The following is a 14946-nucleotide window of genomic DNA, read 5'->3' as shown; positions in this document are numbered from 1 at the left end:
GTACTGTGTATACATATTACAAACAAATAGAAAAGGCTTTATAGAAGGTCTCATTTTAATATATACAATTTTCAAATGACTGGATTGCTGCTCAGAAGCATGCCAGTCAACCAGGAGGCAAAACAATGTTCAGGACATGTTCTGGAATAATAAAGCATGACTAAGCGGAGGAGGATAAATATAGAGTATAAAAGAAAAGCAAGACAGGAAAATAGACTCACTGGTAGAAAGAAACACTGAAATACAGTACTATACATATATACACACACACACAATTTCCTTAGAGATCTAACAGCCTAGCTTCTATACATCTCATCTGGTCTATCTCTTGGTCCAGACTTCAACGTAGGATGTCTGCTCCTGTGTACATGGTGATGTAACAGCTAACCAACAGTTCGCTTACAAAGCACATCATACTGTGACACTGACTGTATTCTGAATGTTCTATGTTATAAAACGTTATGGCTGACCTACAAAACATTGTGGAACTGTATTAACAGTGGACTAACGAAACAAAATGACAAATGATTGGGAGAATTTTCCTTTAAGCACAAACAGAATGAACAGAGTGGCTTAGAACTGCAAACCGATCAGTTTCTACGACCGCTGTGATTAAGACTGCAGTGTCACCATCAAGAAACCCACTCCTTTCCTGAGAAATGACACACGGGCTGTTTCTTAATGGTAAGTGCCATACATGTAGAACACGTTTCATTAGTTAGATCTCTCAAGAGTAACATATGGAATGGAAATAAAACTCTCCTGCCTCTGAACTTTATATCCAGCTGAATGTTGGTCTGTAAGCAGTAAGAACAGATGTAAAATGAAACAAAGCAACAACAAAAAGTACCGACTCGTGACTGCAGCTATAAGACTTGACAGAAAAGACAACTACCAGATCTAAAAAAAAATCGACCACTAGACAGTGACGGCCTCGTAGTGAGAGAACAGATAAGTGTAAGCATTACAATACTCACTCCACATAGCTTTCCGGAAGGGCAAAGTGGGGTTTCTGCCATACTGCTTATACCCATTCAGTTCTTATCAATCTATGATTGCACATCAAGAAGTGTCTAACATGGGGCTGAGCACATCTCTCCACATCCTTTCACTACTCCTCAGTCTCCCTCTTTGGGGGATCGCCATAAAATTATTCTTTATAAAAGAAACATAGATAAATTGTACAAGTATTTACACAGGGAGGAGAGGGATAACAAGGCGTTTGTGTTGGGGGTCTTGTGCAGTCAGTTGGTCCGATGCGGTTTCTGTCTGAACATTCCGAGAGCACCACTTCCTCCTCCATAGCCGTTGTAAGTGATGATTGACGCTTCTGCGCTGTTTATTTCTGATAGTTTCAAAAGCTATGAAGATGTCCAGTGAAAGCAGATATGCAATTTGTTGACACCACAACACAGTAAAGACTTGGATATACATTATCCTGAATGGTCATTTCAGAGGGAACTGTCAGAGGCGCTCTCGTATTGTCATATTACCAACATTTCAAAAATAAAGGCTCTAACATGGCAGCCGTTCTTAAACCTGGCTGAACTCTCAATATGTTTCTGGTCTTCAGTATCTTTAGTGACCTTCACGTGTCCTCCACCCTAATCCCACCATCATTCATCTTGGATTGTTCTAGCTGGGGTGCCTTTCAAGAGAGGGGCACTCTTTTCCCTCCCTTGACTGTCCCAGGAGACTTCGTCCTGGGGCTGCCACATGTCCCTGAGCTCGACGGGGGGGGGGGGGGGTTCCCTCCCTCTCCCACTGTCTCATCAACCCGAGTCTGATTCGCTGGTGTCAGAGGAGGAGGATGACGAGGAGGAGGAAGAGTCCGAGCTGGAGCTGCTGCCACTGAGGCGGGAGGGCTGGGCGTGAGGCTCCACGCCACTGAGCTTCTCCGCTGCAAGAGAGAGACAAAGGGGGTAATAGGATTAGTATTTATCTCAATGCTAAATGCTACATGTGCAACAGCAGTTCCGTGTGTCTGCGTGCATGTGGCTCTCACCCTTGGGTTTCTGGGGTTTCTTGCCAGAGTTGAGCTGTCCGCTGACATCCTGCAGCCTCCTCTCCAGCTCACTCTTCTTCTCCAGGGCCAGTTCCTCTCTGGACTTGCCGGGGCCCCCTTTCTTCACTGTTACACAGACAGGAAGACAGGTTAAAGGTTACATACTCAGCCCTCACATACATATCCAAACATTCCATAGTGAAAGACTGGTTCCTTTTGTATGGTATTAGTCAATCAGAGCGCTAGCATGTAGCATTTTATCACCACAGCACCAGCTTGTAGCATCAGTCCTTTGTAGCATAACAAGGCATTAGCAAGTGTCTGCAGTGACAACATGATGCATTCCCATTCACACCATACTAGCATTAGCTATTTCTAGTCGTTCCCCCTCACCATAGGGCTTACGGGGCTTCTTCCTCAGGCACGTCATGACGTAGCGCTCCAGCTCGCGCAGCGTCGATGGCTTGAGCGTCTCAAAGTCGATCTCGATCTCCTCGGGGTTGGTGTCGCGCAGCGAGGGCTCGCGGGACTGGATGATGTGGACGACGCGGCCCAGCTTTTCGCCGGGCAGCTTGTTGATGTCCAGGCTCAGCTGGCGCTTCTCGTCGTACGACATGGGAGACGTCTCCTCCTCCTCCTCGGAGTCATAGTGGGGCAGCATGGAGAATGCAGGCGGGGCGTAGTAGGGCATGGTAGCAGCCTGGGACTTCTTGGTGTTTCTAGGGAGAGGGAAGCTGTTAGAGGCCGTGGAGTAGTCCTAGAGAAATTGTATGCAAACTTTTCCAGCACGGAGCCCATTTTCTTCACGCCGAACTTGTGGGGACCCAATTATACATTTTTTTTGTAATCATTTCTCGTGACCCCACGCCAAATATAATGACAACCTACATTGACACATTTACATTTTTTTTTAAATCACCTTCAATTCATCATATTTTCATCTCTTATCAAAATTAACTTGATATACTGCCCCATACAATAATCTGTACTCTGCAATCCCACTGCAGTTTCTATAGAAACAAATGCAGGTCAAGTTGGAAATTGGATTGTGATGAAAGAAAATGGTGTAAGAAACTTTTTAAAAAGCAAAGTGAGGAAACAGAAAAGGTAGAAGAGGAAGCAATGTGAAAGTCTACAAAATGAGACTGAAAACAGCAAATAAAAGCAAAGAGAACGGTTGTGTTTGAGGTCAGTGTGTGCTTACTTGCTGCCCTTCTTCTTGCCAGGGCCTCTCTTGCCCTGTGAGGAGGCGGGAGCTGAGCTCCTGCTACTGGATTTACTCTTCGGAGTCCTCACCGGCTTGGTCATCGGCATCTCCCAGTCCTCACCCCCTACCACCGTGCTGGGCCGTCCTCGGCTTCGCTTCTCCGGCTTCTTCTTCTTCTTTTTCTCCTTCTTGTCTTTCTTCTCTCTCTTCTTCTTGTTCTTGACAATTGGGCCCTGGGAGAGGGCTGCCAGCTGCTCGTGTACGGCTCGGAGCTGTGACCAGGGGGCAGACCAGAGGTGGAGTGTTCAACTGGACAAATACACTTCACTTATATGGCTAGACCATGAAGGAATACTGTGATATTTTATTTAAATGTTTTATTTAACTAGGCAAGTCAGTTAAGAACAAATTCTCATTTACAATGACGGCCTACCAAAGAGTGTAACAGTAAGAAAATACAGCAAATAGCAGGCTTGTGAAAATACATGTTTGAACACAGAGAGTACTTGTATAAACATGTACACCAAATGAGTGAAAGTATGCATACTAGCATGGATTTGTCTGAATATTAGAAATACCTGTGTTGGAGAGATGTCTAAAACTCTTGATGCAGTCTATGCTTGTGGTGTGTAGATGAAAGCTGGCCTGTGTTAGGTATGTGGTGCGGTGTGTTCGGTGAACGGGGGGTTGAGTCTACCTGTGTACACACCTGGTCCTGTAACTCGGCCAGGCGGTGTGCTCGCTCCTCCTCGCTGTCCGAGCTGCTCTCGCTCTCGCTGCTGGGCTCGCTCTCCGACGAGGAGGAGGAGGACGACGATGACGACGAAGACGAGGAGTCACCGCCGCCATGAGCGTGAGTGCCCATGCCACCGCCCATGCCTCGGGACTTGGGAGGAGCCTGCTGGAGGGGCTCGTCAGGCATCTTGGCGAAGCGGAACTCAAACACGTCCTAGTTGGACAGATGGACAAAACGGAGTGAGCTTGTTTTTTACTCCATTGTGGATCATGTCCCTTTTGTTTTGTTACACAGTAATAACAGTTATCACAAGAAACAAAGTTGTAGGGACAGGACAGAGAAATGGAGTCAAAACTATTTATAGATTAGACAATAAGTAGACTTATCCAGTGACGTTCAGTCATTGCAATCTGCCAAGGTAGACTAACACATATCGCAGTCATTCCTGGTGAAACCCCCTGAGCATGCAGTTGACAGAGGTCAAGCAACAAAGGTGAACTAAGGGTTCCAGGGGGAATTGTGTTGACAGAACCGAGCTCACCTGCAGCTTGCGGGCCATGCCCACCACGTCATGGTCGGGGGGGTTGTATTTGTAGCAGTTGGAGAACATGAGTCGGACGTCAGCGGAAAACTGCTGCGAATCCCTGTACTCCCGACTGTCCATCCTCCTCTGAGAGAAAGATGGGAGAGAGAAAAGACTGTTTTAAACTCCAACATATAAAGGAGAGGACTCCAGATAGGGATAAGCCCCCTTAGTTTCATACTGTGACAGATATCCACGCAAAACAAATCTGAGAAGATAGGAGGTAATAATCCATGAAATTTGTATTTCAGCCACATTCAGTTCTCATTGAGTCAAGGCAATGTGACATCTCTATCTTGCAAGCTGACCTTGATGTTGCTGAGGTCCATGGGGCACTTGATGATGTCGTGGTAGTCGTGCAGGCCCAGGGCCGAGGCGTCCACGGGCTTGTAGAAGGGCCAGGCGTAGGCCGCGTGTTTCTTGGACAGCAGATCCTTCAGCACGCTGCTACAGTAACGCAGCTGTTGACTCAGCTTGGCCCGCCGTGGCGCCTTTGGCTGCACAGAGTCCGGCAAGTCTTTCTTGGGGGGCTTGATGGGGCGTCCACTGCCACCGCGCCGAGCCAGGGTCTTCCCGCCTCCAGCCATCATGGGCTGGAGCAGAACGGGGCCCCCTGGGCCCATGGGTCCTCTAACCAGGCTGGGAGGGGGGTCCATGTCCCCCAGGGAGGTAAGGGAGAGGGTGGAGGGGTCATGGCTCAGGCCTTGCCCGTGGCCTCCTTTCCCCAGGCCCACCATCCGACCCCCTCCTACGGCCAGGGGCATGGTTATCATGGTGGAGGGAGTGGTGGTGTCCGCCTTCCGCTTCACTCCCTTCTTCTGCACAGGGAGAGAGAAGAGTTATAGTATGGTATTCTATAGCCAATATACAGTGTGAAGGCAGCAGCAACAAGTGTGTAGCATCAATACAATGTACAGTACTATAGCAAGTTCCTATTCAGGTCTTAGCATCTTGAGTGAAGTGTGTTGAGGTACCTTAGCGGTGGGCAGTGTGGGGGGCAGGCTCAGCAGCTGTGTGGGGGGCAGACTCTTGGGCAGCATGGTCAGAGGGGGGGTGTCTGAGTCACCCGTGTCAGAGGAGGAGTATGCTGACTGGGACACCGCAGGGACCTGGTGAGCTTTTGACGCTGTAAGATGGGCAGAGAAAAATCAGGCCCAAGAACACACCCATGGTGATAACACTGCCAAGAATATTATGGCCAAAGATGTACAGTGCACTACACATTAAACAGGTTGTTCCAACTAATCTTTTACCAAACATACACAGTACATCCACCAACCCATCGTTGAACATTGCTCTTGCCTGCTTTTCCCCACCACAATCTCCAGAGTGACTCACCGTTGGACTTGCGGCCTCCTTTGCCAGGCTTGCCCGGTTTGCCCCTGGGGGCAGGAGGGGGCAGCTCAATCTCCTCCTGGGGCATCTGGGCCACCTTCTGCAGGAACACCTTCTCCAGGGACTGGGCCATCAGCACTATGTCATCTGTGGGCTGGGAGAGAAGAAGAGGCCACAGGCACTTTGTAATCTAAATCCAGTTAACACCGGTACATCTACAGTTGCTGTGAATATGGAAAGGCCTTGTGATAAATTAGATTAATATATTAGGTATGTTGTCATTGATGCATTAGCCTGACCTACACATATGTAAATATTATGGCCATACCTTGTTGTAGATGTAGCAGTTGGTGAACATGGTGTTGAAGTCCTGCATGCACTCACTGGCGCTGCGATAGTAGTTGTTCTCCAGCCGCTTCTTGATGGTTCCCATGTCCATGGGCTGCTTGATGATCTTGTGATAATCCTAGAATAAGAAAGAATGGAATGAAGAAAAAGAGTAATGACAGTTGAAAGGTGGTGTGGCGAGGATGTAAACTATGTACAAATGCTCATAGGTGTAGGCCTACATGGTGGTGGGTTGTAAAAGCTTGCAACTCCTATGGCTCTCTAGGACCACTGTTGGTGACCACTAATCTCTACACTTGTTTATAAACAAACAGTGTAACTCACTGGGAGGTTGAGTCTGAAGGCATCCACTGGCTCATGGAATGGCCAGGCAAAATGGTGCCTCCACAGGGATTTGATCATAGCCTTCTGGAGGAACTGCAGCTGGTTGGTCATGCAGCCCTGCCGGCCGGGGTCCCTGACGGGGGGCTGGACCGGGGGAGGGGGCGGCGCGTACGGCAGCTGGGGGCTCTCAAAGCCTTCATACAGCAGCGAGGGCTTCCGCATGCGCTTGCCTTGGCCCGAGGCATGGTGCTCCATCCCGCCGCCAGACAGCCCCACCACTCCCAGAGAGCTGCTGACCAGGAGAGAGGAACAGAGGGTGGGAGAGGTTGAAGTAGTGGGATAGACAGGACAGGCGGTGGGAAGACAGAAGGGGATGTATGAGGGGAGAAATACAGAACCTCAATCATATGCTAAAATTATCCCTCAGCTCTGGCATTTCAAAAGTAGTAAGCTACAATGTGCCTGATCTTTGCGATACTTCATTGCCCTACAGTCAGTGTCAATACAGTCAACTAATTGTGCATTGTAAGCCAACCTTCATGACGACAAACTTTTAAGTGCAGGCTACACAATTCAAGCAGGAAAGCATTAGGAAGGAACCCTTCGCCAGCACAGGCCCTTTGCCATCTGCTCCCTCACCAATGCAATGAGGATTCTATCAATAGGCTGCCACTTTTGGCACAGCCCGGCAACCCAGATCACTGGATGGGAAATTGAGGGCAGTTAAACTTGCATTCAGTGGTAGAATAGTGACAACATGCAGGTTCTCCCTCTATTCGCTTACATCTTTTGCACTGTGTGGACCAGATTGCCAATTTTATCCCAGTCGCCCAGGGCTAACACAGCATGCACATGCCATCCCACTGACACAAAGGGAGGCAAAGCTCATGAGCTGATTTTCCATCTCAGGACTTACACACACCCAAACACAACATGGCCTTGTTAAGTTAAACGTTTGGAGAAAGAGCTGCAAAGTATCTGGCAATGCATTAATAATATTATTCATTAATAACCAGGGGGAAAGACTGATAGTTTTGTAACAACCCTGGGTTTATAAGCGCAGATATCGACTCTGCCGGCTCGAGCATGCTGTAATGAAACAGGCAGGGAGCAGGTCTCGAACCCTCGACCTTCTAGCCCAGGGTGATATCGACTCTGCCGCTTGAGCTAGCTTTTGGGGCACAGTCGATAGCGTGCTGGACTTCTGGCTAGAAGGTAGAGGGTTCGAGGCCTGTTTCATTCCATTGGTGTCAGAAGTGATCGGACCTTGCATCCACGACAGTGCGTGTGCTTGGCCGGTGAGCGCGTTCCTATAAGACGTAGAGTCGCAAGCTAGCGCGAGGACGCGCTCTTTGAAAGGAGAGAGTAGTGTAACGACCCTGAATTTATAAGCACGGATATCGACTGCCGTTTGAGCATGATTTTGCACAGTCGATAGCGCGCTGGACTTCGGGCTATAAGGTCGAGGGTTCTGTGTCATTACAGTATGTTGCCCAGTTTACTGCTCTCTCTGTGAGTACTTGTTATACTTAGCCTAATCTCCCAAGTATTTTCGTTGAATTCACTTTGATTTGTGGGTCTTAACCGGTAATAGGCAATAATCAAATGCATTAGCTAGTTAAATTGTGATATGCTTTCATTCTTAACTGTGGCAATCATTTCAGCCGGCAGAGAGGCGAGGCTTCCGCGCTTATTTATAGTCATTGCTTGGGATCAGTGTCGCCGCGCCGCCTTTTTGAGTGTGTGTAAACACACCGATGCCAAAACAGACCCTCAGGATCGTCAGTCAAAACCGTCAAACTCCTGTGACTTAAACCCTTGTACAACTATCCAATTAGCTCCTCATGTTACTAGCTTGTTTATGTGATACACCATTTGTGGAAACGCTAACGTAGTTGGTTAGCTTGGAACCATAGCATGTCAACAACTGAATCCAGCTAGCTACCAATCTAGTTAGCCAGGACGCTAACGTTTTCTGGCGAACATCAGAAAGTAAACAACCGGGGTAGGGCAACTGAATAAGCTACAAATAAATTGCACATCTGCGGCCCTAGCTCGGTTTATTTCTCTGTCATTAAGATTTATAGCAGGAAAATGGCGGTGGCGCAGTGCCGCTCAATGAAGCGTTTCATCACCACAGCCAATTCTAAACAATCCCCCAGCACTAAGTTATTGAGTAGGTTGACTCACACAATAAGTCAATATCAACCTCAATGTATGGTTAACTATCTAAGGGGGTGTTAAGAACAAAACACATCTCTATATTTACATCTTACTAGCCAACGGAATATTTTAATTGGTTCGTGTCAGAGTTGAGAAAAGACTAGGCTGATGCACCGACAGTGAATACTCGCTAACTAGGTTTAGCCATTCCGTCCCGATTCGTGTTAATTGTCACGCCTGCAAAATCAGTTCCGACCCGAGCCTGAAGGTACAATGTTCCTAAAGATACCTGTCAAGGGGCGGGTTAACGGCCGTTTCCATCAGGATGGATCCGGATTCTTTTTATGTTCCAAATTTGTCCACTGTTATGTTTCTACTAAATAAAAGCCGAACAGTTCTACAATGAAATGGCGCCGAAAAGCTACCGCCTGCCGCTTTATAAACATATCACGTGTCGTTTCCGTGCAATTCCTGTCGGGGTTCTCGTAATACTTGCTTCCGATTGGCTACTCCGCATAGGTGCTAGCTTATGTTTGGCTATCCACGCTGTCTGTCATTTAACATGCCACACCCTACAAGAAGAACATCCTGTCCCGTTAGCTTCAGGCGGCTAGTCTAGCTAGTTAGATAAAAACAACACAGATTATTTGTTTATATAACTGTTACCATCTTTACGTTCACGAAACCGAATGCTTATTACGAGCTACTCCGAATTATAAATACAAAACAATTATTACCGGTGGTCTTCCTCATGTTATGACTGGGTAATATTTCCCAATGGTTGGTTAGCCCCAAGTAGCTAACGGTGGCTAGCTAAAACAGCCAGAAAATCACCAGCCTTTTAGGCACACTGGCACCTAACGTATTGGCCCTCCAACCTTCATTCTCCTTCAGTTCCGCTATTGGGGTTGCCTATGGGCAGGTTTACTTGTGGGTTATATCAGCTGTATCCAATTATATATATATATATATATATATATATAAATAATTTGTCACATCAGTGGGAGTTTGGGGCAGTTCAGTCGTGACATGATGATGCCGACGTTAAAATAAGTTATTGTCAACATCTTGTCATGACATGGCTAATTTTTCAGACAGCTTGATTTTCTCAATTTGTTTCACATCATTCTAAAGGGATAGCCCCTAGGCCTACTTGATGGGTAATTTATAACAAAACCTTTCGATATTTGCCAAACATTTCAAAGTCTGTTTCACTAGTAAAGTGGAAAAACTCAAGTGAAATTAAAATATTGATCAATGAACCATCATATTTTTGAATAAAATATATAATAATGAAAGAGAATGATGGCTGTTTTGAATTTGGTCAGGTTAGTGTGGGAGAGGTGGAAAACTATTATCCATCAATAATGATGTGGGGTGGCAGGTAGCCTTGTGGTTAGAGCGTTGGACTAGTAACCGAAAGGTTGCAAGATTGAATCCCTGAGCTGACAAGGTAAAAATCTGAACAAGACATTTAACCCACTGTTAGTAGGCCGTCATTGAAAATAAGAATGTGTTCTTAAGTTCTTAACTGACTTGCCTGGTAAAATAAAAGAATAGCGGTAAAGGAACCCTTGATGGGAAACTATTGAGAATGGTAGCGGACTGTATTGCCACCGCAATTTTCTATATCTTTAGCCAAAGCCTAAAGTAGTGTGTCCACAGGCGTAGAAGGAAGCTAAATTAATTCCACTGCCTAAAAACAGTAAAGCACCCTTTGTTGGCTCTAACAGCCACCCAAATCAGTTTTCCTGCCTGCTCTTAGTAAACTGATGGAGAGAATTGTGTTTGACCAAATACAATGCTATTTTCAGAGAACAAGTTAACTACTGACTTTCAGCATGCATATAGAGAAGGGAACTCAACCTGTTCTGCACTGTCTCAGATGACAGATGATTGCTTAAAATAAATGGATAATAAGATAGTTGGAGCTGTATTGTTAGATTTCATTGCAGCCTTTGATGTTAATGATCATAAATAGTTATTGACGAAACTCATTTGCTTTGGCTTTACAACACCTGCCAGCACATGGTTGGAGAGTTATTTATTCAATAGAACCCAGAGAGTGTTCTTCAATGGAAGCTTCTCTAGCATCAGATATGCACAGTACGGTGTCCCTTAGGGCAGTTCCCTTGGGCCGTTACCCTTCTCTATTTCAAAAATGATTTCCCACTGGTCTTCCTCATGTATGTCTGTTATAAAACGATGTTCTGTGTTTTTGACACAAAAATCAACTGTACTAGTTGGTCAGACTCTGGTCTAGTCCCATCTTGATTAGTGTTCGGTAATATGGCCAAGGGCAGAGAAAGACCTAGCAAAGCCACAGCTGGCTCAAAACAGAGCAGCATGCCAATTCCAGATTGTCTGCATAGTCAAATAACATTCAACTCAGACACCCATACATACCTCACAAGACATGCCACCAACATGACACCAACAAATTCACGACAATGCACAGTGTTATACAGAGCCAGGATTGCATGGAACTCCCTTCCATTCTCCAATTACTCAAGCTAACAGCAAAATGACCTTTAACCCTTCATGGTTTTGTTAGTCACCCAATGTTCGCAGGTCTGATGGACCCACAACATAATTGGGTTTTTAAAACAATACAGCCATAATAATTTACGTAAAAATACTTAATACTTAGATGTTGACATTTCAATTACAAGCAATATAGACAGCATACATGGTTCATATTTGCCGTTTACCTCTGCTAGATCACATTTATAAAAGCACTATTAGTTTAAAAAATATATAATCCAGACATGGGTGGAATAAATCATGTTTATCTTGAACAAATATAAATGAAACAAGGTGTTCATCACTATTGATGTTTATTGCTTTGAACTGAACAAATTGGAAGGACACATTTTTACATACAGTATTTTATGGAAATGATAAATGAGCCTCATTGAACACAAATTAAGGCCGGTCTACATACCATATGAGGGACAGAGTTTTACTGTGTGTGTGTTGCAAATGTATTTCTTGAACTTGATGTATGTGTACTGTGTCTCCCTGTCCTTGGGTCCACACACATCACAGCGCTTCTTGTTGCTTCCGGCTGCAATCTAGAATGAGGAAAACACTTAGTTCAGGAATGTTACTAACATCTCACTCACTCACCTATATAGTTACAGCAGGCTAAGGTAGGAGAGTCAGACACACACACATGCAACAACATCACTCACACTTACTTCCGATATTGGAGTTGTTGGTTCTGTGGGTTTGACGGATGGGGCACCAGCATCCTCCTGAATCCCCATCACGATGGCTGCAGAAGCTGGAGTCCTTGGGATATGTTGCCTCCTCTGGATTTGTGGTCTTACCAATGCCTTGCCCAGCTCCTTGAGAGAGAGCTGTCTCCTCTGGAGCTTCCCTCTTCCAATCTGGGTTCAACGCCATCCAGATGACAAATGCGTTGTACGCCAAGATGTTGAAGAATATCACAAGTGGCCAGCGTAGGGTTCTTCTTTTACAGTTGTAGCCAGTCACTAGCTTGTATAAATTGTCCACCCCTTCTTTTGTGGCATTTTAATCCATTATGATTTCTGTTCTTTGATGTTCCTGGTCACAGATTCTCACATCCCTATGCAGCGTACTCATGAGTACCACATTTTTGCCTTCATATGGCATGAAGGACACTAGGGACGTGTTGGCTGTGAACACAAACTTAGGTCTGTTCCGTGCATTCAACAGCTGAGGTGGGAGTTCTGGTTTGTTTTTTATACTGTTCCTACCATCGTCAGCTTCCTCTTGAGGACCTCCTGTCCCAGCTTGTGCAAAGTAAAAAAGTTATTGCATGTGATGTTGTGGCTACGGAGTCCCTTTGTCACGTCCAGGACAACTCACATCCCTTGGTTCTTCCCTTGGTTCTTCTCAGGGGCTCCTCCATATGGCTTCCCCATATACGATTTCAAGTTCCACGCATATGATGAAGCAGCATCACAAGCAGCCCAGATCTTGATTCCATATTTAGCGGGTTTAGACGGTATGTACTGTCTGAAGGGCATAAGCTGCTCATCAACAGTAACGTTGGGCCCAGGGTTGTAAAACACGAGAAGGTGGTCCACCCACTGACCTGATTGCAGCTAGCTTGTCTCTCTGCCACCGAGCTGGTCTGGTGTCTCGGTTACACTAACTAGCCTCTCTCTACAAAAATAATTTCTGCCTCCCGGGTGGTGCAGTGGTCTAAGGCACTGCATCACAGTGCTAGCTGTGCTACCAGAGACTCTGGGTTCAGCCGGCCGTGACCGGGAGGTCCATGGGGCGACGCACAATTGGCCTAGCGTCGTCCGGGTTAGGGAGGGTTTGGTCGGTAGGGATATCCTTGTCTCATCGCGCACTAGCGATTCCTGTGGGGGGCCGGGCCCAGTGCACGCTGACCAGGTCGCTAGGTGTATGGTGTTTCCTCCGACACATTGGTGCTGCTGGCTTCCGGGTTGGATGTGCGCTGTGTGAAGCAGTGCGACTTGGTTGGGTTGTGTTTCGGATGACTCCCGTACGTCTCTCCTGAGCCCGTACGGGAATTGTAGCGATGAGACAAGACAGTAACTACTAACAATTGGATACTATGAAATTGGGGAGAAAAAAGGGGGTAAAAATAATTTTAAAAATCATTTCTAAGGACCTCTGAGCAAAGATTTTTTTTTTTTGACATACTGAGCCACTCACGCAAAGCTATTAATTTGTTGTGCCCCTCCCCAATTTGCACCTGGCTGGGGTAGAGTGTGGGAAAATACAGAATGTTCTACAATGTATCGAAATAATGTATTGTAATAGCATTGTGCAAGTTCCCGCAAGGCATTGTGTAGTTTCACACACTACACAGGGTAAATAGTGCGAGAAAAGCGGGAGACAGACAGGTTCTTGGTGCTATGTTGAAACAGCAGGCCCAGGGAGGAGGAAGACAGAGTGAAGGCACACAGCAAACCTTTTTGTTGAATTTTTACTTGTTTTCACCAACACACTTTTCCACACTTACCCTCGGGTCCAGTGGACCTGAACACCACACAATGTAATATACATGTGTGGAGGGGTGCATAGTGTGCACAATGAAAATGTGTTATTTTACATGTTCATCATGAGCCAAGGCCATTGAGTCTCAGGTTGAAAAAATAATGAATTGTATAATTTATTTTAGTAAACATTGAAAATGGGTCCCACAGACCCAAACACCACACAAGGGTTAAAAAATAGATTAAACAACATGTCATGGATCAGCGAGGACTTTGAGGGGACAAGCACATGCAGACCCATTTATATTATTATTATTTTATTGTTTATACATCGTTGTAGATTCAGTCTTCCCAGCCTGGTGCAGGTCTACAATTTTGTTTCTGGTGTCCTTTGATAGCTCTTTGGTCTTGGCCATAGTGGAGTTTGGAGTGTGACTGTTTGAGGTTGTGGACAGGTGTCTTTTATACTGATAACAAGTTCAAACAGGTGCCATTAATACAGGTAACGAGTGGAGGACAGAGGAGCCTCTTAAAGAAGAAGTTACAGGTCTGTGAGAGCCAGAAATCTTGCTTGTTTGTAGGTGACCAAATACTTATTTTCCACCATAATTTGCAAATTAATTAATTAAAAATCCTACAATGTTATTTTCGGGATTTTTTTTTCTCATTCTGTCTGTCATAGTTGAAGTGTACCTATTATGAAAATTACAGGCCTCTCTCATCTTTTTAAGTGGGAGAACTTGCACAATTGGTGGTTGACTAAATACTTTTTTGCCCCACTGTATATAGTTAGAACACAAATGTGGGAGAACAATTTAACAAAAATAAAAGTCAAAATAAATACAAAAGGCATTTGGGGCAGAAAGAATACTTTAGTTACACTATAGTGCAAATAGAAAGTGTTCTGCCTGTTCACCAGATCAGCATAGGTTCCACCTTTCTCCAGCAGCTCAACATGGCCCCCCTCCTCTAGCACCTTTCCCTCCTCGAGAATGACAATGTGATTGACCTTCTCCACAGTGCTCAGCTTATGAGCAATCAGCAGCACTGAGCAGGGGTATGAATCGTTGAGCAGAGCTTGGTGGACCTAAGGACATGGAGAGAAACATGATGAGTTTGTTTGAATTAAAGCCACTGAACTGTCAGAGATTAGCTGAGATTAAAATACACTGTAAATCAATATTTAATGTTAGGGAAGGAAGCAACCTCCATTGGGTTATATTGTGAGTAAATTATCAACAGCATCTGATTATCCCCCCCAAAAATAGATCTGTCAGTCTGTTG

The 14946-nt window shown here is 45.6% G+C and overlaps 1 protein-coding gene across 5 annotated transcripts; it reads right to left on the bottom strand.

Moving 5' to 3' along the window:
• Window positions 1-37: 37 nt before the first annotated feature.
• LOC100136302 (BRD2-like) lies at window positions 38-9186 on the bottom strand. Of its 5 annotated transcripts, none has more exons than XM_021581557.3 (12): window positions 8991-9186; window positions 6539-6830; window positions 6195-6332; window positions 5870-6020; window positions 5506-5657; window positions 4840-5349; window positions 4490-4618; window positions 3910-4161; window positions 3210-3484; window positions 2399-2724; window positions 2006-2131; window positions 38-1900 (listed from the first exon to the last, which is right to left on the bottom strand). In XM_021581557.3, exons 1-12 carry the CDS (start codon window positions 9020-9022, stop codon window positions 1773-1775), a joined length of 2511 nt encoding a protein of 836 aa, XP_021437232.2. In that variant the 5' UTR covers window positions 9023-9186; the 3' UTR covers window positions 38-1772.
• Between the last annotated feature and the right edge of the window lie 5760 nt (window positions 9187-14946).

The sequence above is a fragment of the Oncorhynchus mykiss genome, chromosome 3, assembly GCF_057628025.1.
Source record: "Oncorhynchus mykiss isolate SJ-2025 chromosome 3, ASM5762802v1, whole genome shotgun sequence".
Classification (NCBI taxonomy): domain Eukaryota; kingdom Metazoa; phylum Chordata; class Actinopteri; order Salmoniformes; family Salmonidae; genus Oncorhynchus; species Oncorhynchus mykiss.
This window is presented reverse-complemented; position numbering and strand designations above follow the sequence as displayed.

What these genes read in the sequence shown, in the direction of transcription:
- LOC100136302 (XM_021581557.3), bottom strand. Translation starts at nt 9,022, where the DNA reads ATGGAAACGGCCGTTAACCCGCCCCTTGACAG. An exon ending in GTTAACCCGCCCCTTGACAG is followed by an intron (nt 6,831 to 8,990) that starts GTATCTTTAGGA and finishes TCTCCTGGTCAG; the next exon opens with CAGCTCTCTGGGAGTGGTGG. An exon ending in ACTGCTACATCTACAACAAG is followed by an intron (nt 6,021 to 6,194) that starts GTATGGCCATAA and finishes CTTCTCTCCCAG; the next exon opens with CCCACAGATGACATAGTGCT.